The sequence below is a fragment of the Drosophila ficusphila genome, unplaced genomic scaffold (assembly GCF_018152265.1).
Source record: "Drosophila ficusphila isolate 14025-0441.05 unplaced genomic scaffold, ASM1815226v1 contig_791, whole genome shotgun sequence".
In the NCBI taxonomy this organism is placed as follows: domain Eukaryota; kingdom Metazoa; phylum Arthropoda; class Insecta; order Diptera; family Drosophilidae; genus Drosophila; species Drosophila ficusphila.
The window spans coordinates 5,328,828-5,348,213 of record NW_025064737.1 but is presented as its reverse complement, the minus strand read 5'-3'; the positions used below and the strand labels follow the sequence as shown (position 1 = coordinate 5,348,213).

The window sequence follows — 19,386 nt, the reverse complement described above, 5'->3', positions numbered from 1 at the left end:
ACCACCCTTTAACATTTCATACATATCATATCCACACACAGGGTGACACCAATACCAACTGAGGTCGTTTTTATTTACTTAATGTATAAACAAATACTAATCGATTCGTGTATTATGTTTACAACACGCACACACACCAACCAATCAACCAACCAGTTTTGTTATAATTTGTTGTCAATGGAATCTATACTTGTTTATATAAATACATATTTAGCGGAGAGCCCCAGCCAGATCACGCTTTTGCCCCCTAAAATGTGGGTTGACTAACACCGTCTGGCAAAAGCGTGACGACCTCGAGAAGCACCCAACCAACCACCCAACCACCTACACAAACACCACCCACCAACAACCGCCCACCGCCCGATCACCTGCTTCCGTTTTGAACACGCTTTACATTTTTGTGGCTGTATTCGTAGATATTTTTGTCCCTTCGGAGGAAACCTTTTTATTTACTGTTAGAATGCTTCACACACACATGCTCTCATATATACCATAACCAAACCAGCGCTTTGTTTTTGATACACAAGTGTGTCAGCAGCGGTAAAACCACCAAAAAACACCCAAAAAAAATCTAAAAAATGAATGCAAAACCAAAACCTAAATCTGTTTCTAGCTGGAGCTGCACTCAAGACATTTATGGAGGGTAACTAAGCGTAGCCCAACGAGCTCCTCCTCGGACAGCGACAAGAGTCGCTCTCCGGTCAAGAAGCGTAAAGTCCACAGGTCACACAAGTCCAAGAAGCATTCCCGCAGGCACAAAGAAAAGAAATCCAAACGGAAGTCCGACTAAAAATCTTGACATTGCCAACGTCATTACTCTATCCCAAGAACACTTTACCCACTTTTTTTTTCTGTTAACATACCAATTTTTTTTTCAAAATCCAAGCGAAGTATCTCGTCATTGGCATTGTTCCAAAGCAAATTCAAGAACTCATCGTGCATCTCGTCTCAAGGACATGCAGGATCAAAATCAGTAGCGCCAGATCAGATCAGTTCGACCCTGTGAACAGACGACCCCGAAAACACAGAAAGAAGTCCTTGCTAAATTCAAAATTTTCAATTTAGGAGTGGAGTTACCAGCAAACCCACTCGGTCAAGGCCCACACATATAAATATTTTCCGAAAAAAATAACGAGCCTTCAAGTACAGCGCTCTGTTATCCTTCGAACCCGGGATCCCTCGATCTGGCCGAGGATTGTTTTTTGTAACCCCGTCCTGGTTTTCGTCCTCGTTATCGCCGCCACCCATCGTGTTAGCTGTACTAAATGTTCCATGTTCCTTGTTAGGCGATAATATCATGTACAATGTTTTACTTACGAAACCATTTGGTAATTGTTAAACTCCCACACAAACACGAATACACTGTGCACCCAACACCACAATCACACACCGCAAACACCACACATATATATATGTATATATATATTTGTACATGTACTCATGTCCCAAGTCCCTGGCGTTATGTCGAGTTAACACGATTCCCGATTTGTGATGTGTAAAAACCCAATGATGAGATAAATTAAACGAACAAATTATCAAATGTGTTGTCTTTACTGTCTTTGGAGATCATCACACTGAAAGAAAATAAACGCCCCACTACCACCGCCCCCCATACCAAGCAAATCAAAATGGACTAAATCATCAAATTGTGCTACTAAAATAACTAATATAACGTCAAGAAATACCCATTTGAACCATAGACCAGCCAAACTTAATCCAATCGAAAACAACCAACTACCAATACAAAAAGAAATAATAGCAACAACTTTGAACCATTATTGTATTAACAAAATGTTAACTCTCTTTCTCTTTTTTTCTTTCGAAAAACACCTTCACCACCCACCCAAAACACACTCAACAACAACAACAACGCACACATCAAAACCAACCGAATGCCCGAATGCCTCCCAAATAAAAACACCAACAACAACTACAACCGAACGGGGTCACCAATCTGCAGTAGTCGGTAAACGTAAGTTCGATGGAGGTCACCAAAATCCGGCAGATGTTAAGCGACGTTACCCGAGCGGTTTAATAGGAAATGGCGGCAGTTGGGGCAGTTTACCGCTACCACAGCAACCTTTAGGCACCAATGGTGAACAGTGGTACATGGATACGTTTTCGGCATGGAGTTAAAACCACACAGCAACCCAATTGAAATCAGTTAAATGCATCATTAACGACAACAACAACAGCAACCACAACAACAGCAACAAAAGCAGCAACACAAGGAAGTTACAACCACAAACAATTATTTCCTCCGAGCGACAACCTGGAGAAGAATCCCTCGCGTCATAGTAAACGAGAAATAGCAACCGTTCTTAAAAGCAATAAATTTAGTTTCGACAAACTATTTAAGGTATAAGAATTAACGATTAGCCACAATTCAAACGCATTGTTCAGAGACTCGTTTCGATCTTAGTTTCTTTGCTATGAACGCCGTAGATTGCGTCCCTCTAAATAACTATAATAGCAAGTCGAGAAGAAGAAGTCGGAAGAAATCAGCAATAGCAGCAACAAATATGTCGAGTAGAGTATATGTAATCACTTAACAAAATAGCCTTTGCAGCGAGAGAATTTTAAACGATATCTTTTCATTTAGCGAAACAAATTTAGCACTTTCCCAAGACAATTTTAAAAAGCATCAGCCTCACAACTTAGATAAACCTAAGTCGAATCGTTTTAAAAGTTCACAAAAGTATAAGGAAATCTGTCTCATAGCGTTTTTAACTTGAAATTGAAACAATAATTGAGCATATATAGCAAAACCTATATGAAAATTACAAAATATAAAATATATTTATCTATAACTATATAGAGAGAGCAGTCTAAGCCCGTACAGATTGATTTTAAATCTTAAGCAGCATGTAGCACCCCTTTTATACATTTGAAAAAAGCGCAAAAACCAAATTCAAATTCAATTCGAGTCGAAACATTTTACAATATTTATATGGGCAGCGGAAAATTGCAAATGAAAAACAAATTTTAGAGAAGCGATTTCTTGTTTTGTATATAGCCAATGGAAAGCTGGCAAGCGCTGAAGCAAAACATATGGGGAACCCAGACATATATACACGAGATCAAGCTCAGATGAATTGAAAAAAACTGTTTAATATTCTAAGAACACCAAGAAACACAATTCAAATTGAAAAGCAAAGCTTAGTGAGGAAACATTGACTGACAAAAATAAAGAAAAACAAAACAAACAAATTATTAATTAGATTGAATGAGTTGATATGAGATCGATAAGCAAATACAAAAATTAGAGCGCAGCCAGCATTATTATATAATGCGACTGGCGACGGCAACTGGCAAGACTTTCTGCATAAAATTGAAAACAAACAAAACAAACTATTTTTTAACAACGTAAGTCTTAGGCAACTTCAAATCAATTATCTGTCAGAAGTAAAAAAAAATATGTAGAGCTAAGTAATTGCACACATACAAAAGTACACTTAAAACTCACTGATACTGATAATACTGATAGGCAGATAAAAATCGCAAATCAACAAGAAATTTGACTAACGTCTGCAAAATCGAAGCAACGAATTAGGAAGAAATCATACAGACGCGGAGACAACACATCACAAACAGTAAAAGTAATGAACCTAATAATAAAATTGATTATAAATTTTAATACCAATAACGCATACTTAATATAAACACTTGTAACGAGTACGATCAAACAATCGATTCGTGCTTAATGTTGGAAATTACGAAGAGAACTAAAACTATGAAAACAATTAGCCAACGCTCAAGTGCGTATTAGCAGCAAACCTAAACCACTCACAGCTAAAATTCTATTTAAATCCACTTATCTAATATCGAATTCAGATTAAAGTCTTTTCCCCACTTTCCTTTACTCATCTATTACTGCTACGCACACAGATAATACGGAAGAGAACACAGCCCTAGACTAAAATAATAAATATATCAAGCTGACTTGCAAAAAACTTAACTAACTCCATGCCTATACAAAAAATAAAACGCCACACACGTGTCAAAATACGTTTATATAGGGAAAATTAATAAAACAAAACTTGCCCGTTTATTTCAATTTTGCAAATTTAAACAAAAAAAAAACGTTTTAGTTGAACAAAATTTCTGTCGTTTACGTTTCCGCTATTGCTAGATCTCAAGTAATGCAAAAAGTTAATTAATATATATAAATGTATAAAACAAAAATATATAAATTAGTTTTAAACTAACGAATGAATACTTCCAATTTTGAACTCAAGTATAAAGCAAAATACAAACTGTTGGCAGTTGATGAAGGACGCGTGTGTTTTAAAACGTATCTATGAACATTGTTCAGCATAAGCCTAAAACAATAACTTTTTTTAAATTTAAAAATACACATACACAGACAGACACACCAAGCAGTTGCCTAACGTAAAAAACAAAAAGAAATAATGAGAACATGAATTAAAACTTGCGCAAAATTTGCAAACCAGCAAAGAACTTTAAATACATAATATTAGCCACAAACAATAAGAGAATATATACAACAAATTCTAAATGACCATAGTTAAGCTTAAATTTAGTAACACTCACATACATACACACTCACACACATATACACATAATTATTAAAGTAAAGTAAACTGTCGTTGTAGGGGATGAGAAGTGTGCGCCATTTTCTAACTACAATAACAACAGAAAAATTACATTTACCACTTTTTATTTTTGATAAGTTTTCTATGAATTTTCTTAAATATTTTACTTTTTTATTGAGAGAGCATTTCATGCAATTGCAATTGATTGTTGCCTTCGAAAAAAGAAAGGGAGAAATAATTTTAAAACTCTTTAATCATTTTTTTTTCTTTAAACACACACAAACACAACAAATAAATTAATTTTGTAAGGAAGTGAATTATAAAAAAATTTTATAACGCCGCGTCTTTTTGCATGCAAAATTTTCGATTTTTCGTCCTTGAAATTTCCACATTTGGTGACTTAAAACCTTTGAACCCAATTCAAATTGCAAATATATAAATATAATTAATTTTAACAATTTGTTTAATTCGATAACTGTACTGATTTTATATTGTTTTAAATTTGTAATTTAATTTGTAAGTTTTTATTGTTAATGTGTTTTTTCTATTGTAAACTAAAACTAAACTAAATCTATAAAGCAATTGGCAAATTGTTACACAATCCGTTAAAGTTGACCGATTTCGTCGATTCAAAAATTGAGAATGAAATTTTTACCAAAATTATGTGCCGTTATTTAGAACCTATTTCTTTGGAAGCCCAAAATTTTCCTGCAACCCCACCCAACCCTCAACCTTTTTTCCCCCAACACCCCTAATTGTGTTAAATATTGTAATTTGTAATTTTTGTTTTAATTTTTCGGGAAAGCAAAAACGTTTGGCAAAATTAGTTTTTAATTTGAATATTTAGTTTTGTTTGTGCGCTTAAGTTTTCAATAGTATGTTATATATTATAAACTATGAATAATAATTCTTAGCAAAATATTTTTACGACCTAACATAAATCACTAATGTTAAATACTTAAAGAACTAATTTGTTTAGCTGTTTAATTGGTTTAAAATTTTTGTGTATTGTGAAGAGGAGCGCAAGCAAAATTTATCTTTGATCTAATAACAATAACAATAACTGTATACGTGTGTAAATTTCAACCTTCAACAAAAGCAACACAATACTGAAAATAAAATAGAAATAAAGTCGAAAGGAATCATGAAAGAAAGCAAAGTGGACAACAAAATTGCAAACTGCGCATGGAAACTGAGCGAAAAAAATGAAAAACTTTACATGAATTGTGATGATGCAAAGGCAAGATTTAATCATAATTACTAAATCTATATATACAATAAATATATATCTTTCTCTATAAATATATATATTTGAGTATATAATGTATATGTAGGCGTAGGAGTGTATAATCTAACTTTACTTTTAAACAGACTGCGTACGTATTAAAAATTTTTAAAATTAATTTGTGTAAAATGTTTTAAGTTTTGAAAAATTGGCAAATAAAGAAAACAATAAAAATTAATAAATCAAAAAACACGATCGTATTGTAAATTGAAATATACAACTTATTTCGACCTATTCCAAATTGTCTTTTCAAACCTTTTCAGCAAACAAAATCTTTTCATGTATATTTCAAGAATCGGCTTAAATCAAGCGCAACTGTTTATAAAGAAAGATGAAGGACAGTGGCAGTGGATGCAAGATGCAAGGATCTGAGACCTTTGGAAAGATTCCAAGATTGTTTCTTTTTTTTTTAATACACAACAAAAACATGATTTGTATAAGGACAATATCTGTTTCAAACATACACACACGTTAGGATTAACTTCGCTTAGACCACTTTTGTTTTACTTTTAAATTTATAGTTTGTGTGTGTTTTCTTTGCTTTTTTTAATAACATATGTAACCATTTTATACTTGATTGATTTAAAAAAAATCCTTTATAAACTACCTATTGATATACATCACAAAACATTTGCATACATACCACACGTATGAAAGGGATTCATAAACCGTGAACGTAACGTCGCCAATTATTACAAAATAAAAAAGAACAAATGAAAATTAATAATAAAAACAATCAGAATTCGTCGTAGAAGAAGGCCGAATGTGAGAAAAATGGGAGAAAAACTTTTACGTCTTAATAAACAATTATTGTTAACGAAGAAAATAAAAGTGAGAAAAGAAGCATATTGTACTAAAATATTTGATATACATACATTTGTTATTATTTGTAATACGAAAATTAAATAAAATTGCATCCAGATAATAAAAATGAAATGAATAAAGAATGCAAAGTTTGTCTTCTGTTCCATCGTAAGAATTTAACCCAAAAGAAAAAAAATTGGACTGTGGTCCAAATAGCAAAGGATTTATTTTTGATTATGAAGGAGTGTTACAAGGTGTTTAAAAGCATTTGCTGCGGGATGAGGACTTGCTCCTCCGGCTTCCATCGCTCGGCCTTGTGCTGACGCTACCGGTGGTGACGCCCATATCTTCTCCCAGCACTGTTTCGTCCACGCTGGTATCATCCGCAGGTATTTCCTCGTCACTGTTTTCTTCGCCGCCGAACGAAGCGACTGGTGTGATAATAGAGTCTCCGTGAAGATCCCTGTTTATCATGTTTCCCATATGGAAAGCAGAGTGACAGTTGTTGGCAGCCAAAAGGGCTTTCACTCTGAAAACCAGCGTCTCAATTGTCTCTCGAAGACTGGGGATGTAGCTGATGATGGCTGTATTTTTAATCGACTTGGAATGGCAGCATAGTTGGTGCAGGAACCGAGTAACCTTCTGCAGTTCGTGCAAAAACTTAGTAAGCCTATCGGGATCATCCCGAACTATAGACTCCAACGCAGACATTCCGTGCTGAAGCAACAGTTTAAGGAATAGCAGTGAGTGCTTCAGAAACAGTCCGAAATTGCGAGGCTGTTCCACCAACTGCACAATAGTAAGCAAGCCATTTAACAAGCCAACTGCGGACTCCCAAAGTTTCAGCCTATCACCACGACTGTCCACACCGAGTTTTCCGCTTAAGGAGTGAATAAGCACCTCGCACAGGCCACGAAAGAGCAACGGGAAGTTTGCCCTGCAAATAAAATGCATTAATAATTCATAATATTAGCCTAACTTGCTTTGATTACTTTTTGAAGTTGGGAAAAGAGCTCAGCGCTTTGTCCTTTGTATTAAGAATTGTGCACTGTTTAACCAGCTCATCAAGAAGTTCACGTTGACTTTCGCAAGATGATTTTTTAAGAAAGCCCTTAACCAGCTCGTCCAGATAAAAATTACACTGTCCGCCTTTATCCAAAGTACCAGAGTAGTGGAACCACTTACGTCGCAACAGTTTGCCACATAGCAATCCTGGGTGATGAATAAACTTTGAGATCAGATTTCAAATTTTATTGTTAATGCTCACGTGAGTCTTCGGCTTGTCGAAATCTCGGTTGGCTAGAATCGATTTGGAGGCTTCCCACCTTAAGCAAGCTGAGCAGCAATCGGTGCAGCTGGACAGCCGTACTAAGGTTTAAAACTGATTTCTCATACTGTAAGAAGTATTCAAAAGTATGGGAAGCCAACTGGGGAACAGTTCGTTTCTCGAGCCTTTTCCACTCAGCCTTGGGATGAAGTTTGAAAAGAGATTCTGCAGGGTAAAAGATATTAAAAAATTGGGATTTTGAGGAAATAATATTATCATACTATGAAGGAGTTCCGCCTGCGACTTGTCGCTCCACTCGCTCCAGGCGAAGTACAAGGCAAACAGGCGAATGCAAAGTCCGAAACACGTCTTAATGTAGTTGAACTGCTCCTTAAACAAATCCAGATTGCTGTACACATGGTTGACTTTTGTAAGCTCTTTATCGATGGCTTCGGCCAGAGTTTTTAGGTGATTATTAACCTCAAGTAGACAGGGAAGTAAATCGCTCATGAAGTCCTCTGGCTTGGCAAGATGCGGCCTGAAACTGTCCGTGTCAGATGAATCCTGTTGCCCAAGAACTGCAGCTTCCAGTTTTTGCACTGTATCCTCCAGCAGAAAACGTAGCTCTAAAAGACCCAAAAATTCTCCCACTTGCTCTTTCTCGAGCTGGTGGTTTAAAACGAACTTCTGCTCGACCAACAGCATAATTATTTCCACTTCCATAGGCCTGTATTTCTCTCGAGGCCCATACATCTGCTCAAAGTCTATCTTTGTTTTAATGGTCTTGCAAGATCCAACCTTGACAGTGAAGTCCGCGATGGAAGTTTGATTACTAGTTAAGTCCGGCTCCTCTGTAGTTGCATTCAATTTGGCAACGGCCTTTGGAGCTTGACGTTTCTGGGTCACTACCGAGTGCTTAGCGTTGGTAAGAAACTGGCAGGGTGGGGCTACAAAATCTGAAGGCGCTCTAGCCAGGAGCGGCTTAATTCTCTGCTCGATGCGAATTAATTCTCCAAGTCTGGAAAGAACGCGGCGTCGAGTGGCAGGATGCTGCTGCGATGCGAAGGCACTGATCGAAACCCGCATCCAATTAACAGTGTGAAAATAAATACTTAAAATATCTTTCTGCTGCTCCGACTGAAAGTTGTCGAAAATAGAAAGAAAGTTTTCGTCTTCAAAGAACGAGGGCAATACTATGGCACATCCAAGCAGAGCATTTATATTCTCTAAACTGTCATGATGGCGATGTTTATACAGAACTCTGACATAGTTGAACAAAGGTGCAAGTACAAATATTGAATCGCAAGCTCTATTGATAAAAATAGATGTACAGATTAACTAATAAAAGTATCACAGTGTTTCATAACAAAACTTACTTAGCTTTGGGTGCCAGAACCAGTTTTGATATATTTATGCCAATGCTGAGTACATCCGATTCAGTGTTAGCATTCGTGTCGTCCAATTCATTGATATTTAACTGATATTCCAGTTTAATTCCCCTAAAGTCAGGTTATATTAGTGGAGTTTATTGAGCATAGCCGCCACTTACTTTATTGTCTCCGGAATATCCTCGGTAACAAAACTAGCCTGAAAGCGAAAGGTCACTAAATCACAGGCCCAGGCAAGAAATTGATATTCCAAGTCACAAACGGTATTTCCATCGTAGCGCTGATTGAAAACAGTCGCCAATTCTTCATAGAACAGCGCCAGAGACTTCGCGCTATTACCAATGGAAGATTCGGTGCGTACTGTAAGGTAAATACATTAGTACATTGGTTAAAATAAAATGCCATACTATTAACTCATTAAATTGGCTGCCATTTTGACTCGCCCATCGGGTAAACAATCTACATTTTCCACGCCGGCAAGAGTATCGTCATGCTCCACTCCATCGTTTCCGATGCGTGCCATGGCATCGATGAGCTGCACACAACCAATGATGCCCTGCTTTTTTATGTTGTCAGTTGAATTTATTAGCTGCTTCTTCACCACCATGTCGACCTGTTCTTGGAGCTGAAGACAGACAGAAAGTTTGGGGTCTGGAAAGGCGACATGGGCAAGCAAGTCCATGGCCACGCGAGTCTGCATAAGAGTTAGATCACTGATTCTATCCAACATCGGAATAAGAAGCGTTGCACAGTTCTGAACATCCTTGGCGCTTTTTCGCTGCAGTTCACGCAGAAGTTCGAGGGCCATTGTCGTCAAGTGTGGCGATGATTTGTCACAGGTGAGCTCCAGCAGTTTCTTGAGAATATTTTTCTGAATTGAATTGAAAATCTTAAAAAGAATACTTCAAAGAAAAGATTAGAAGAAGATTAGAATTGTGCTTTATCATAGATCTTGAGGTATATTCACCTATACGAAGACTTGGCGAAATCAGACACCGTGCGGTTTTTCTCACGCATAAAGTCGTGCAGGATATTCATCAATGTGCTTATGTGTTGCTCCAGTATGTGTTTATAGTGAAGTTTTACCTCCTCCAAAATGCCCACTGTTATGTGCTCCAACTTAATACGACGACGAAGCTATCCAAAGAAACTCTGTTACGTATCCTTAATTATTTTAAGCAACTATGTACTTACAATATTTTCAATGTACAATGAATTGTCTTCGTTCACTTGAATTAATAGAAGCAAAACAATTAAATCAAATGAGCTAGAGAACATATTCAAAATTAGTATAATAGCTTATTTTTAATAGTTACAGCGAACTTACGTAAATCCATCTGCGGGCAAGGTAGCAGCGGACCTTTGCCATGTCTGGTAAAATCTTTTGGAGCGTATTAAACCAAGTTCTAAGAAGCCAAAAAGTTCTAACTGCGACTTTTTATTATCGGCTGTTGTAGTGTTTTTATCCCCACGAACTGTGTGACGCCAGTTGAAGATTTCCCGCAGGCTGCCTATTAACTGAAGTTAGAGATGGTGATGTGATTCATTAAGGTAAATATTAAAAGAGTCTTACATCGCGCACACTGTCATCTGTGTCCATTTTCAGAATGTTAAGCAGAAGCCTGATGAGGTGGGGCAAGATCTAAAAGAAAGTATTTATATTAAGAATCGTATACTACAATTTTTGTTAATACCGTATTGGGGCAGTTGCCACTTGTGGCAAACTCCAGAATGCGCAGGCGTAACCTTGCCTGCGTTTTATCTGAAAGCGATAAATTGCTTAAGGTGTGCACCGTGGTCATGTGAAAGAGGTCTTCAGTGCTAGAATAGTTGATACTGCAAGGAAAGAACATTACATAAGGCTACAACTACGTACTCGATGATTCATATTGTATCTTCTTTATAAAGCTATGACAATTAAGTTTTGAATGGTAGCTTTAAAAATTTCTCTCCTTTATGTCAGAACACGATCTTATACACTTTTTACTTACTTGAGCAACTCAACAAACTCATCGTGCATACTGGCATCCAATATCAACTCGGCATTGGCAATTATGTCCAACTTGGCTGAGTCCGTAGCCCTGTTAAAGATGCCCTCGATGCGCTTGTAGATCTCCACCTTGTGTGAAGCGGTCAAGTAACGCAGTTGGGTGAGCATCAATGGTAGCAGGGGCATTGATATGGCAGCCATGCCCGTTAAAACTCGATCGGAAGTGGCCACCTCCTCGATCTTGTTGAGCAGTACCTCTACGCAGGCATCCCGCATGAAGTCGATCATCAGGAAGTTCATGAACATGCTGTTCTGGGACTGGTAGATTTGCTCCTCGCCAGCAGCGTCCACAGTGCATCCGGTTAGCAATTTTTGCACCAACTTAGACTTGGGGGACATGGCAGAATTAAGTCCGGTTTTGAAGGTCTCCATTTTGTCGGTATATGAAGAAGCACTCATGAAAATGTCCCGCAGCTTGGACACAATGGAGACATGGTCGCAGGCCAGAACCAGGCTGTCGCCTTGATCTAATTGGACACCGGCTTTAATTAGGACCAGTTCGAAGAAGTTGTTTGGCTGCCGTGAGAGTGTCGCGATGTTCCTACTGGAAGATTGGGTGCGACCCAAGGTGGCGGCCAGAATCGCACTATGCTGCGACAGGAAGCGCTGGGTGTGTTCCTGCGAGGCGGGTATGTTTTCCTCGCTTCCGGTAGACGAGGAATCCACAGAAACAATCGTGGTGGACTCCGCCAGGCGCTGAAATGTACATTTTATTGTTATGTTTTAACTGGAAAGTCTGTAGCCTTCCACCTACGGGCAATTTAATGGTGGTGTTTTCATCGATCGTATTTAGCGCTTTCTGCGTACGTTTCTTTTTTCTATACATGATGCACAGTTAACTTTACAAGCCAAAATAAACAGAACAAAACGATGAAAACAAATAACAAAACAAATTTGTGGCGCGTTTCGGTGCGGGAGTATGACCGTTTTAGACTCTTTGGTGTAGTCGAAATAAACGATTATGGAATCGACAATCGATAGCGAGATAGTGGCAATCATTTTTGAAAATATAAGGCAACTGGGTAATACTTCGGAATTTTGACTCCAGCTATATTTAAGCCCCAAAAAAACCTGCGAACCAAATCAAGGGTTTTTTCATAAGATAATAACCCCCTTAAGAGAGGCAGAAGGTTTTTTACCTTGGAAAATGGAAATTTCCTCGGAAAATCAGCGGAAAACTCTTACATGCACGTCATGCATTTCCGCGCTAGGGGAGATTTAAGGACATATTTTGGGGGACGGTGGTCCAGCAGGTAGAGCGCTGGCCTCCGGTCCGGAAGGCCCGGGTTCAAGTCGACCCCCAGGCTCCCCGAGAAAAAGAAACGGTCTCTTTTTCCAAATCTCCACCACTTCTATGCTCTATCGCTCACTTAACATTAGTAACAAATTTCGGCTCCCCGGACCCGCACACCCCCTCGTCCACGTTACTATGGACCCAACAATAGAATTTTCGTCACTCCTAGATGGCGCCAGGTGGCATCCCCACCGCTAGGATAAGTCGCTACTGGCTTATCACCGGTACGATCGAAAATCATTGATAACGAATCCTCTACAAGAAATTGTAGAGGCTCTAAGCTCCCGGGTGGAGTAAAAGAATGTAAATTTTTTTTTTTGGGTAATTGGCCCAAAATAAACACTTTTAATAAATAAAATTTTTCGATTTCTCGCACCGTTTACGAGATATCAAGCCTTAAATTTCCAATAATAGTGAGGGCTGGTAGCGGAAGAAAATACTTATTGCACATATTTTTCGTGTTTTCCGCTGATTTTCCGAGGAAATTTCCATTTTCCAAGGTAAAAAACCTTCTGCCCCTCCTAAGGGGGTTATTATCTTACGAAAAAACCCTTGATTTGGTTCCCAAGTTTTTTTGGGGCTGAGATATAGCTGGAGTCAAAATTCCGAAGTATTACCGGCAACTGAATATAGTCAAACGATCCGAAAATTGTCAAGCTTTTAATGCGTTAACACTATATATTATCCAGGACATAGTTGTTTATACAAAATATGGGTACCGGTTTACAAAACTCAATATACACATATTATTATTTTTTAAACATTTGTAAAGCCCATAAAATAATTTTTTTTGAAATTCAAATTTTTATTCAAACATACTCTACATAATGCGTACAAAACTATTATTGATTCTATGTATATATATAACTTTTAATCATATGTGATGAGTATAAAATGTTCAACTATGCGTTTGCTTAATCTTAGGGAGCCGGAAGCATGTTCCATAAATTGATAATCGTATACATATGTAATGGAAAAATCCAACGTAACCACTAAATTAGAGGATTATAAACTTATTTGTAAATTTAAAGCCTTTCGATTTGAATTGTTTAACCCGGGTGCTAACTCTGATAATTTTGAATAATTCCTAATATCGATTCTCAACTCTTAAAAGTGCAAAAACTCTATCGTGCTATACATTTTTAAATGTATATAAATATGATTTATAAAAAGGAAGTTCAACATATGTCTTGAAGTGATTATGCCAGAAATTGACTTATTCCGGGACTATCGCGTCCTTTTCGTACCTAGTTCATAGAAAATCACTAATTTGGCGTTGTTTTCAGTATTGCTATTAAGTATATAATGATGAACTTGATGCCATTCCTATCACACCAATGCAGTCCAAAGCGGAAAATTTGCCATCCCTCCACAATACTGTGCTGTCGGAAGCTGTTTTAGCTTCCTGCCTCTACTTAGATTTCTTTTCACATTTCTCAAATATTTAATTATTGTTTTTTCGCACGTCGTCTCTTGAAACCAGTCATCTGCTTCAGGAGCTGCGAGTTTTCGTCATCGAGATCCATATTTGGCTCCCAGAGCCGCAGTCGCTTGGGAATATATATAAGGCCCAGGAGAGTTATAGCTGGATTAAATTCAAATATAAAAGTCATAAGTTAGATTCATTTGCATTAACTGGGCTTAGTTTTGATAGTGGTAATGATGTTATCAAAAGATTCCGATTGAAGTAACCAAAATTTAAAGGTGTAAAATCCTCTTTAAATAACAGTTTTACATTTTACATAAAAGTGTTGAAATTCTCGATAAAAATTATATTAGTTTCACTTACAATTTAGCACGCAAGGGAAGATCACGTAAAAGTTAATGGTGCTGGAGCGGAAATAGAGCGCCTCTGTGGCATAGAAGACCATGGTAAGAGCTAAGGAGCAGCCGCCCATGCTCACGACCCTGAAATTAACAATTACTACGGCTATTACCACATTATCGGAAAGTTTTGGGAGTACTTACGGCCTGTAGTGGATGTAGAGGGTGCAGTGGACAAGGGCGATGGCCTTGAGCAGACAGTACATTCCGATAATGCGCGAAATGGTGTAGTCACCTGTAAAAATAACCATGACATATTGTTCTCTCCAAGGGGTTTGAATGAAGTACTTACCCTCTATAAACTGGGTATCACTGTGGTCCCCCAGGAAGCTCCTTCTCTCTATGTAGCTACGGAAAGCCGTGCCCAAGTCCATGAAGGCCACGAATGCTATCCATCCACGGAAAGCGTAAAGCAGCCGTTCACGGGGTCTTCCGCCAGACTGCATCGCAGCCCTAGAAATCAGATAAATATAACACTGAACACTTTTAGCACACAGAAGATCCATATTTAATATTTATAAAACATTCTAAATATGTATAAAACTGATTACAATCGTTTATAAAGCTTAACCTGCGCTGTTATAAAGTTTATTAAATAAAGTTTTAATGCCCCACAAAAATCAACCAAAATTAATTTTGTACAAATGATAATAACACTTTTTTAGTATATAGATGAAACTGTTTCAATACCAAGGTTTTTTCTTGTTCCACAAAAAAAATTGAGTCCTTTGTTTAAGATCTACTTATTTTCTTGACTTTAATTGTTTAATACAAGTGATTACTACAAGTGTTTTGCACACCAGAAAAACTATAACGGCACTAATGGAATCCCTTCACGATTCGCCATAACAAAAGTGATGATATAATGTTAGAAATAAAGTATTTTATGTGTCCCAGAACCATTAGAATCAACTACTCATTATTGCGTGTGCATAATTAGACACTCCGTTTGAGGGGTTTCAGCAAAAGCAGGAACTCCAACTGAGCAACCGAGTAATGGCATGCCCGACCGGCTTATCGCCCCTGAGAATCTCCCTCGGAAATACCCGTACAGCCAGCCCCATCCCCCACAACTCCGGGCAAAATCGATATTATGGCACACTATGCTGTGCTATTTGTGCAATGCAAATGTTTGTGCAGAGCGTAATTCGCGTCTGCACGCGACCACGTGGATTTGGGACCCTAATGGAGCTCCCCATCCGACCGGATTGTTTATTTTCAATCAACATTGCCGGCTAGGTCGTCCAAGCAACGCGTTTTATAGACCCGGGACCGGCAAGCAGCTATCCATAATTATTCCCGTGCAAACTATATGTGTGTATTTATTTTCGTAGGCATTGGCTTACATTTTGCAGCGATTCGCCCGAGTTACTCAGCAAACCCGAATTCCGTAACACCCGGCGTATGCGTAATACTCGAATGTGGCACTATTTAATCCGACGAAATTATGTTGTGCTGCAGCGATTGTTTATTTTATTTGGCCTTTTCACCTGTCAACGCGACCAATTTTCGTTCCGTCGCCTGCAATGCCTCGCCGTCCACTGAAAAGTCTTCAATGGGAAAGTTTATTATTCAGCCAGGCAGCTTTTATGCTTTTCAGAGCTTTAGGTCTACCGGGATTCGTACGGCACAGGAGATACCTGGAGAATTTGGTATAGAAATAACTAGCCCTTATAATCCCCATCATTTCTTAGCAAAAAGAGATTTAAAATAAAATCAATTTTATTTTTAATATTTTGTTTAATGGACTGAGGAGTAATTCTTTTAATCAGACATTTTTATTGAAGTATTTATTTATGTATTTATTTATAAAGTCTTATTTGAGTGAAGAAAACTAATCAAAGCTCCCGATTCTAATATATATATATTTTTTCTTAGCAAGTTAAATAAAAATTGTATAAATAAAACGACCGTTTACGTTTGATAACCTTTAACCCCTTCTTGGATCGACCCATAAACACATATGTATGTTAGAAACGGTTGCAATTTTTAGTTTAATTTTATTTAGCAAAAGTACAAAAATTTTAAACAATTCCGAAACATAACCTTCATTGGCTTTGTGTGCAAGGAATCACGCCATGTGACGCATTAGTCAGAATCTAGCAGAAGTATATAAAGATCAACAATTTGTCAAGTTCTATGGCTCTCTTGGGATGAAAGTTGGTCTAGTCTTTGCCAATATTCGCCTCAGTCTTGCGGTACTCGGCCCAGTCCACAAATCCATCGTCGTTGAGATCCATGGATTTAAGTACGTAGTCGATGGTTTCCTCCAGGGCTTTGTCCGTGTAAACCGATCCGGACTTGTGCTCCTCCGGCACCTCAGTCTTCCCCTCGACGTAACCCTCAGTGTGTCCCTCGGCTGGTTTCTCGCTACTATCTTTGACTGGAAGGGGAATGGGGCATTACAGACTTTTGGGATGGCTTGGGCGTGGTTAAGTTATTAGCTAAGCTCTGCCAAAACCGCTAACTAATTTGTAGGTATACAATTCTACTTGATAGAGGGATTAGATGTGGTCGACTGTGATTTGGGTTTGACTTTATTCGCTAAATCGGCTTTACTTACAAAGAGTTGCATGCGTCTATATAATAGGTTTCGGTTTCAAAAAGATTTCCTCTTCGTTTACGCGTAGTTTTCTTTTTTTTTTTTGTACAAAACAAACTTTTACACAATCAGTCTGTTTTTATGCTGCTCTAAAGTTGCGCTTAAAAAATAGTTCATATCGAAAAGTAACTAAATTAATGAAAATGAAAACAAAACGAAACAAAGCGGCTGGAATTGCACAAACCACTTGAAGGAGATTCGTGGTAAATATTCGAAAGTTGGAATCTTTTGATAAAGTTCTCAGAAGGACAATAAGTTACAATTTGTTCAATATAGTTCTCCGATTGGAATGCTTGCAGCATATTAAGTAAATTTGATTCGAATTTATCTAAAAAAGTGCGCTAAAACCGAAGACGAGGTCGACGTAATTTCAGGGTGTTTTTGGGGCAGAAACAGGAGTATGTGTTGCACGTCACAGAACACGGGACGAGGACATGGTAATTTATGCAAACTGAACGGATCTGGGTGACTACTAATGAACCGGCTGCTGCTGTTGCTGCTGCTCCTGCGGCTGCTGCTGCTGTTGTTGTTGCTGCTGCTGCTGCTTCTCAGCAGCCTTCTGCTGCGCCTTGATGAACTCCGGATAGTCTATGTAGCCGTCGCGCGACGTGTCGTCCATCTGCAGGATGGGATCGATGAGGGCCACCAGCTCCTCGTCGGAGAAGACCTTCTCCTCCACGTGCGGCTTCTCGCCGTTCGGCTGCTCCTTGCTGCCTTGCTCTGCGTTGGCAATGAGTTGTTATGGCGGATGCGAGATGGATTAGCATGAGTTTCGAGCATGACCACAACCCCAACCGGAAACAGCCCATTTTAATTACGCATATGCAAAGAAGGTAGAACAGAATAGTAGGTCAAACATAACGAAGAACACAAACCACGAGTGCAAATCTAACCATCGAGCCAGATAAAGAAGTAGAGGTGTTGTCTTACCGTGCCAGTGGATCAGCGACTTGATCAGCTCGCAGCCATCCAGTTTGTTGTTGTTATCCGAGTCGTGCATCTTGAAGTAGTGGAACTGCAACTCAGCCTCGGACATCTTGCTCGTGTCAATGGGCACTTGCATGTGCTCCTGAATGTGACTGGAAAATAAAGACAAGAAGTTAATCTACTGCGATGTATTCAGATAAGAAACCTTTTTAGTAAGGGTTAAAGAAGTGAAAGTTGATTTAGGCATAAATATTAAAAAAATAATCCTAGTGTTTTAAATAATCAAACATAATAATTAACACATTTTCCGAAAAATTTAATATTTTAATAATCCTACTGTGGAACTACGTCAAAATAAATGGCGGATTTTTTGAAAATCTAAACATAGTAATACTTCCTATCACTTTGAGTGTATGCGGTGACACAATGATTAATTTATTGTCATGTTTGCCAATAACAGGCAGACGACTACTGTTTATTAAAGCGGGCTCCAGCGCAGGGGTACACACCTAAGTCCCCCATCACTTTTTTTAGAGGCGCTGTCGTTTATTGTTAATTTACGACAATCCACAATCTAGCGTAAAGCTCCCTTGATGGATAATGATTGCCAGAGGCAGTGATAAGATAGACGGGAACTTACGCTCGCTCCTGCTGGATGTTTCCGGTGTTTAAGACCTGCTGCGGTTGCCCGTGGTGGTGACCACCAGCTTGCTGCTGGTGCTGCACCGGCTGCTGCTGCTGGTATTGCACCTGTTGCTGCGGCGGTTGCTGGTGAATAGGTGGCTGCTGCTGCTGTTGCACAGGAACTTGCTGATACTGCACATTCTGCTGTTGCTGTGGCACGGGGACCTGCGGCTGCTCATATTGCTAGGGGCACAAGAAGGGGGGATTAGTGGACTGTGGGCTTGATCGAGGTTTTCACTCACATATTGCTGGGGCGGAACACCGGGCGCAGAGTGGACCTGTTGCTGGTACTGCGGTTGGTGGTGCTGCGGCGGAGGTGGTGGGTGGTGCTGCGGCACCTGCTGGGGAACCTGCTGCTGTTGATATCAGAGGGTTAATTGCGTCTGACTGGGTGGAGGCACTCCCATACTCACGTAGTGCTGTGGATTAACGCCGGGCGCAACTCGCTGGCCGCTCGAGAGACCAATTAGGATGAGAGACAGCAGCAGCGGCAGCCGAACTGCCGGCAATTCCGGGACGCGCATATGCATGGAAGTGCTGGATTCTGGCGGGATCGGATCGGATAAGTAAGGCCCGTTTTCTGTGGCTCGGTAATCACCACGTCGCTAAGTCAAAACACACACGTACACAAATCGCTGCTTCTTCGACTGCTGCCATTCGCTGCGGGCGACAGCTGTTGCTCAGGTACGACGGCCATTCTCCCCG

The 19,386-nt window shown here is 39.0% G+C and overlaps 4 protein-coding genes across 14 annotated transcripts in view; 1 reads left to right on the top strand and 3 right to left on the bottom strand.

The window, feature by feature from the left end:
• The window catches only part of LOC108093309 (heterogeneous nuclear ribonucleoprotein R), a 60,631-nt gene extending 53,843 nt beyond the window's left edge, over positions 1-6,788 (top strand). For 6 of the 9 annotated variants that reach the window (XM_043208944.1, XM_017193292.2, XM_043208945.1 and 3 more), the window contains one exon: positions 614-760. In XM_043208944.1, the coding sequence (XP_043064879.1) occupies positions 614-651 (38 nt within the window). In that variant the 3' untranslated portion in view covers positions 652-760. Of the gene's footprint in view, positions 1-613; positions 1,541-1,960 lie in introns of those variants that run through there. The other 3 variants (XM_043208947.1, XM_043208946.1, XM_043208949.1) reach the window with 2 other exon arrangements.
• Positions 6,789-6,847: 59 nt separating this feature from the next.
• Positions 6,848-12,258, bottom strand: LOC108093356 (Fanconi anemia group D2 protein). The gene is made up of 14 exons (XM_017193370.1): positions 12,105-12,258; positions 11,292-12,046; positions 10,995-11,136; positions 10,874-10,942; positions 10,628-10,818; positions 10,495-10,567; positions 10,268-10,437; positions 9,715-10,202; positions 9,462-9,660; positions 9,289-9,411; positions 8,194-9,221; positions 7,913-8,137; positions 7,638-7,857; positions 6,848-7,582 (listed from the first exon to the last, which is right to left on the bottom strand). The coding sequence occupies exons 1-14, from the start codon at positions 12,174-12,176 to the stop codon at positions 6,904-6,906; spliced, it is 4,434 nt and encodes a 1,477-aa protein (XP_017048859.1). The 5' UTR covers positions 12,177-12,258; the 3' UTR covers positions 6,848-6,903.
• A 1,170-nt stretch (positions 12,259-13,428) lies between these two features.
• Positions 13,429-15,999, bottom strand: LOC108093291. The gene is made up of 5 exons (XM_017193268.1): positions 15,815-15,999; positions 14,761-14,921; positions 14,613-14,703; positions 14,434-14,552; positions 13,429-14,229 (listed from the first exon to the last, which is right to left on the bottom strand). Coding segments are annotated over exons 1-5 (510 nt in total). The 5' UTR covers positions 15,817-15,999; the 3' UTR covers positions 13,429-14,092.
• Positions 16,000-16,434: 435 nt separating this feature from the next.
• On the bottom strand, positions 16,435-19,349 carry LOC108093325 (GATA zinc finger domain-containing protein 10). 3 transcript variants are annotated; one of them, XM_017193316.1, is made up of 5 exons: positions 19,095-19,349; positions 18,924-19,037; positions 18,638-18,864; positions 18,001-18,149; positions 16,435-16,851 (listed from the first exon to the last, which is right to left on the bottom strand). In XM_017193316.1, the coding sequence occupies exons 1-5, from the start codon at positions 19,209-19,211 to the stop codon at positions 16,634-16,636; spliced, it is 825 nt and encodes a 274-aa protein (XP_017048805.1). In that variant the 5' UTR covers positions 19,212-19,349; the 3' UTR covers positions 16,435-16,633. The 3 variants fall into 3 exon arrangements, with proteins under 3 accessions (XP_017048805.1, XP_017048804.1, XP_017048803.1); XM_017193315.2 differs by lacking the exon at positions 16,435-16,851 and adding an exon at positions 16,988-17,790 and having other exon boundaries at positions 18,924-19,034; positions 19,095-19,346; XM_017193314.2 differs by lacking the exon at positions 16,435-16,851 and adding an exon at positions 16,988-17,790 and having other exon boundaries at positions 19,095-19,345.
• Positions 19,350-19,386: the final 37 nt, after the last annotated feature.